General features: G+C 39.4%; 1 protein-coding gene across 2 annotated transcripts; it reads right to left on the bottom strand.

The window, feature by feature from the left end:
- Nucleotides 1-595: 595 nt before the first annotated feature.
- On the bottom strand, nt 596-4,934 carry LOC122088506 (disease resistance protein RGA2-like). Of its 2 annotated transcripts, XR_006143085.1 has the most exons (3): nt 1,693-4,934; nt 1,381-1,611; nt 596-1,187 (listed from the first exon to the last, which is right to left on the bottom strand). XR_006143085.1 is itself a non-coding variant. In XM_042657792.1 (2 exons), the coding sequence occupies exon 1, from the start codon at nt 3,680-3,682 to the stop codon at nt 2,918-2,920; it is 765 nt and encodes a 254-aa protein (XP_042513726.1). In that variant the 5' UTR covers nt 3,683-4,908; the 3' UTR covers nt 596-1,611; nt 1,693-2,917. The 2 variants fall into 2 exon arrangements, 1 of the variants encoding a protein (XP_042513726.1); XM_042657792.1 differs by having other exon boundaries at nt 596-1,611; nt 1,693-4,908.
- Between the last annotated feature and the right edge of the window lie 1,379 nt (nt 4,935-6,313).

The raw sequence follows: 6,313 nt of genomic DNA on the forward strand, positions 1-6,313 counted from the left end.
TGGATGGTTTTATCAATTGCAAGCATCAAGCAATTATGAATATAATTGGTATAGAAACTGACATGTCAAAAGGCAGACATATCAATTACCATCTCTTATAAAACAATAGAAACGACATCATTAAATAAAAGACATGACACAGAACAAGACTGAAAACTCTTGTTAGATCATGCAATCATGTTCTAGATATTAATGGGTAAATGCACTCTACCTCCTGATTGCCATAAGAACATTGAAGATTGCGTTGCCATCTTTGATCAACTTCTTTTGTATTCCGACGATCACTTCTTTTTCTGCAAGTGATTTCACGAACTCTACCAACCCTTGAACAAGGGTCTAATTACTAGTCTTGTTAGGTCTCTCCTTAATTCACTCGTTGATGGTGATGAGTGTTTTCATATCTCCAAGACTAGATACCCTCATCAGAGTTCCTATCCGTTATAACTACCACCATCAGGTAGTTTCCTAATTAGATAGGGAACTTCCTTAACCAACATGTAGAAACAAAGTAGGGTGACAAGGTATGAAGGCCACATCATGCCAACAACTCTACCTTCAACTTGACTTGAATGTATTATGAAGGCTTGTAACTTTATGTTCAATCTTGGAAATCATTTTATCATCAATTTGAGTCAAGATAAAGAGGTGTTATATCAACACCAACAGATACGAAAATTAACAAACACAAATCCGCACAACACACAAATATTTAACGAGGTTCATACACCGATGTGGTGTGCTACGTCTTCGGGTGAAGAAGAACATCTTTCACTATGTAGAAGAGAGATTACAACCAAACAACAGTGAGAAAACTCGCTCTGAAACCCTAACTCGAAAAACCCCAAAATTACAACTGCATGCTCAACAAGACAATAGTACATTAGATACTCCTCCAAGTCACGGGTTGATCCATCGGGTCACGGCCGAACGTGTTGAACCGTACTTAACAAGAGGCCTGAAGTTACTTCCATCACAGATCTCAGAAAAAAAAAATCTCATTCGGGTTGCCATCAAAATATGTCTGAGCAGGTCATTCTTCAAAAGGGGTTAAGAATTCGAGAAAACTTAACAAGAGGCATGAAGTTGCTGCCACAGCTTGCCCTCGCTCTTCCCTAGGTGCCATAGCTATCTGTCAAGAAGGGAAATGAACACTGCCTTCTGATTTCCATGTCAATATTATGTCAAACCTACACATATATGATCATCAGTCAGTAGATAGGAAAGTGAAACTATGGTCTGGTCACAATGTGAGAAAACAAGTATATTAACTATAGAGACATAAAAATTGCAGAGATATGTGATTTCTGCCCCACACCTGAATTTGTAACAACCTAAATCAATTACTGTTCTGAAACTAAGCAGTAAGTATCATCAACCAACCTAAATGAACACAAATATATAGTCATGCAAATAGCTTTCTGTAGGATTTGCAACCAGCACCTCTGTACCAGGGCTTCTGATCATCTCGCTACTCAAAGAAGAGAAATTTACAGGTAACTAGGTGAGAAAGCTCAGTGGATTCTGCTTGTGCGCTGAACTATCTTCTTTCCCATCAGCTTCTATTGCAAACAAATCCCCTCACAAGGGCCTTCGTGGTACATGGAACAGCTCCTACAGGAATTCAGCAGACAGTAAGACATATATTCATATGTCCATGAATCAGTTTTCTGAAAACACATGCACACACACAACCTGATCACTTGCCCTTCCTGAAATATTTATCCTTGTTCACCCACTTAGACCAAGCGGATTCTCAACAGGTTTGGTAGTTTTGTCAACTGGTTAAGCTTGAACTGATGATCCAGTAGGGTTGGGCCAGGATTCAGAATATTGATGACACATTTGCAAGTGTCCTTGTTATGTCGCCTGTCATTAGAATCTAGTCAGATTGATTTCTCATTAGACATCATCATCTCCATTTTTAACTGGATTAAATGAACATTGATTTGGAAGATTAACTAGTGTGTGAAACTTTATTAAACTACAGTACCACTGTAAAATAAATTTCACTGTAAAATAAATTTCATCATCAGATGATATGGATTATGAAATTCATGAATTTCAATAATAATTGTAACTGGAGATCAGATTTGTCCCTTGATTTTCAGTGCGAATCAATTTAAGAAATAACTTGGGTCTAGGACTACAGACATGCTAGAGCAGATTGGGGTTGTAATGACTTGCAATGTATGAAAAAAAAGGTTAACTAAATATCACAGTGAACATTATATAGAAGACTGTGTGTGGATGGGTGAATGCAAAAGGTTTAGAATACGATGGCTGGGATGTGGTGCATGCCTCTGCCACAACTCCCAAATTCCTCTCAAAGCAAATAAGGTAATAGATGACAGTAGGAACAACTTCATAAGGATAAACAAAGTAAAATTAGAAATTTTAAAACAAAATGGTCAGTAGGACTTGTAAGAAAAATAGAAAAGGACACTCTTACAATAATCAAGTCACAAAAGAACATTTTTGTAGAATATTCATACACAAACCATAATCTTCATTTCTACATTTAAAATGGGGGGAAAAAAATCTTACCTACCTCCTTTAAATTTTCCTAATGTTAGGATGGAAATAGGAAAATGCATCACAAGTAATGGACTTGTTCCAATAATTCTGGTTCCTTGCACATTTCTCTTCTGGAAGTCAGAAGCATAAGGCAAAGAAGTTCAAGAAGCAATTATTTCCCCAAACTAGAACTTGTGAAAAAAGAAGAGGTGGTTGGGGGAGGGAGAGAGAGAGAGAGAGGACAACTGGACCTGAAGAAGATGAGAGGGGAAATTTTTTTTCCACATTCGTTTGGTATATTTATTCTTGAAATAAGGAGGCTTGAACCCCAGGAGTGGCTCAGTTGACTTGAAGATTCGGTGGTAGATGCTACAATCTTCATTGAGGAGACCTTAGGAATCTCCTAAGACAGATTCGGACAATCTGAAATTTCAAGTACACCAAGAGATGCAAGGTGCTGAATTCTTTTTGGCAGAGATGATAAATTAGAGCAATGCCAAATCTCAAGCTTTCGAATCCATGAGAGGCTTCCCAAGCCCTTAGGTAATGTCTTCAGACTTGGGCATTCCGAAATTTTCAGCATTTTTAGTGCAGTGAGGCTTCGAATCCCCTCTGGTAGAAACGACAAATTAGAGCAATCCCCAATCCGGAGCTCTTCAAGAGATGAGAGGCTTCCTAAGCCCTCCGGTAACGTCTTCAGACTTGGGCATTCCGAAATTTCCAGCGTTTTTAGTGCAGTGAGGCGTCGAATCCCCTCTGGTAGAGACGACAAATTAGAGCAATCCCCAATCCGGAGCTCTTCAAGAGATGAGAGGCTTCCCAAGCCCTCCGGTAACGTCTTCAGACTTGGGCATTCCGAAATTTCCAGCGTTTTTAGTGCAGTGAGGCGTTGAATCCCCTCTGGCAGAGACGACAAATTAGAGCAATCCCCAATCTGGAGCTCTTCAAGCGACGAGAGACTACCCAGTCCCTCTGGTAACATCTTTTGATCTGAAATTTTTGAAATTCTCAGGATTTTTAGTGCAGTGAGGCACCGAATACCTTCTGGTAGAGATAATAAATTCGAGCAATTCTGAATCTCAAGCTCTTCAAGAGATGAGAGACTTCCCAAGCCCTCTGGTAATATCTTCAGACCTTGACATTGATCAATTTGTAGTCGTTTCAACATAATGAGGTTTCGAATCCCTTCCGGTAAAGATGCCAACTTCTGACAATCTGAAATTGTACACTGAGAAAGTAACTTGAGATGCTCAAAGAAGCGATCCGGCAATCTCACCAGACTTGGATGGTTAACTATCGAAGAGAGGTTAGATGTTGTATTCCCCGCACCGAAAGCATTGGCATTGTTGTTAGCTCATGGCAATGTTTTAAATCCAATCTGGTGAGACGTGGAAACATCGAAAGCAACAAATGGAAAAGACTATTATTTTGTGCTTCTTCTGCTATCGATTCTTTTTCTTCTTCCTCCTCATCTGTTAATCCCGTCATTGTTGACGTTGCTTCTACTGAGATTGTCCACCTCTCCAGATTTGCTACAGAGTGGAGCTCAAGTTCTTCTAGTGATGGAAATAGTACCATAATGGTTTGGATCCTTCTTCTGCTCCTCCTCCTCCACCCCTGCTGTTATTGTGCCCCTTCCCCACCACCACTTTATTGCATATGAATTCCAGGGCTTTTAATTCCCATAGATAGAGACGCTTAAGGCAAGGGAATTCACCAATCAGTGGCAAACATTTGAGATTAGAAAAAGAAGATATTTTAAGTTGCACTAGATTTGGGAGCAGGGAAGAAGATTGTATCACCCTAAGAGGCATAGTGACGCCTTCATATCTCCAAATACTCTTTTAACTCCTTAAGATATTGGCCAACACTCCAACTTGGTCTTCAACTTTGCTTCCTCGGCATCTCTGGCATCTCTCACATTTCCCCCGAAGCTGGTTTAGGCCATGCAACTCCCCAATCCCACGCATTTCTATTTCCTTTTCATTTGTTAACAATCGCCCTTTTTCATTCCTACATTTTCTTCTTCTATCGTCGTCATTCAGGGGTCCCTGTCGCCATCGCCATCGCCATCGCCATCGCCATCGCCCACAATGAAATATCCCAAAGTCTGAAGAGAAGCCAACTGCCCCAACCCACGTGGCATGTAATCTATATTTGACCACCAACCCAACTCAAGATGTCTAAGGCTAACCATTTTGGTCATATCTGAGGGCCATTGATTAAATTCTTGCAGAGTATATATATAATCTACAAATAGAATTAGGGAGTGCTTTGAAAGGATTGTCACAGAGGTCACGTACTCGGGTAAAAATCGTCTGAAATTCTCATCTAATATAATTCTATACAATTTCATCCTAAACAGCTGACACGTGTAATATTCCATATCTACAGTTCAGATTAATGAATCATAATACAAGACGATTTTTTCACTGATTTAACATTGTATTATGGTTGATTAATCTGAATCATAGATATGGAATATTACACGTGTCAGTCGTTTATGATGGAATTGTATGGAATTGTACGAAATGAGAATTTCAGACGATTTCTACCCCAGGTACTCAGGTACCGTAACTGTTGCAGGCTTGCAACTCGTAACCTATGGAACTCGGCACTTCTCTTATTCCTAAATGCCCAAACTTTAACACGCGTAAGCCTCGCAAAGGTGAGAGGATGAATCCAAGATTCATAATTCCCAACTCATTTTGACTTTTCAAGTAAAGTGTTCGTAACTTCTTTTGGGGCTTACTGTCTTTTAAGGAGGGCGGTAAGGACATGAAACCACCACAACCCTTCTTACTATTAAAAAGCAAAATGTGTCGTCCGACTCTGACTACCCCCTGAGGTCGTGCATTTTGCATGCCACAATGTTGCCCAAATAATCTTCTCTTACCTCTTGAAAGAATGATCTCCTCTCCACAATAATTCCCTGAAATACCTATTTCCTATTTCTTCTAATGACTTTGCAAGATGACTTCCTCCTGATCTACTAGTTGGGGGTGGTTGAGGTTGAATGATGAACCCATGTGCCATCCATTGATGGATCAAATCATCAACATCTATTTCATGATCTTGTGGGAATAATGAACAATAGGCAAAACATTGTTTCAAATGGGATGGCAAGTGGTTGTAGCTTATCTTTAAAGCAGGATGGGTTGAGCATGAGAAGGATTCACAGATAGGGGATTCAGAGGGATACAGAGATTGCAAGATGAGAATGAGAAGGATTCACAATCACAATGGCAAATTTCGTGGACAGATGGATTCACAATATGAAATTTAGAGAGACAGAGGGATTGGAAGATGAGAGTGAGAAGGATTCACAGATAGGCTCACAATATGAAATTTAGAGAGATTGCAAGATGAGAATGAGAAGGATCCACAGTAAGCAAATTTATAGTAAGAGGTACCCATCAAGATGGGTTTTACAGTGTCATATTCCCTTTATTCTTACTCTTGACAAAAGCAAAGTAGATTATAATCTGAAGCAAGTATCCGATAGAATTGACAAAAGCAAAGCATATCACAATTTCACAATGTAAGAGATTAAGAACTGGTTTGAACAAAAGCCATATTTTCTCAAGGCCAAAACTGCAAGGCAAGAATCCCATATAGAGAAGAAAAGAAGATTGTGTCGAACTCATTTATTCCATTCATGAAAGTGAAGAACGGAACCAATGCTTACTCTTAGTAAGCAAAGAATATAAGAGAAATCAATAGCTTTGGCTCCAATTATTAAGTGACTGACTTTTGGAAAAATGAAAGCCTTGGATTCTTATCGAATGGGGGCCAAACT

Source organism: Macadamia integrifolia, chromosome 9 (assembly GCF_013358625.1).
Source record: "Macadamia integrifolia cultivar HAES 741 chromosome 9, SCU_Mint_v3, whole genome shotgun sequence".
NCBI lineage: Eukaryota > Viridiplantae > Streptophyta > Magnoliopsida > Proteales > Proteaceae > Macadamia > Macadamia integrifolia.

Coding starts and splice junctions, on each gene's coding strand:
- LOC122088506 (XM_042657792.1), bottom strand. CDS start 3,682: ATGTTGAAACGACTACAAATTGATCAATGTCAAGGTCTGAAGATATTA.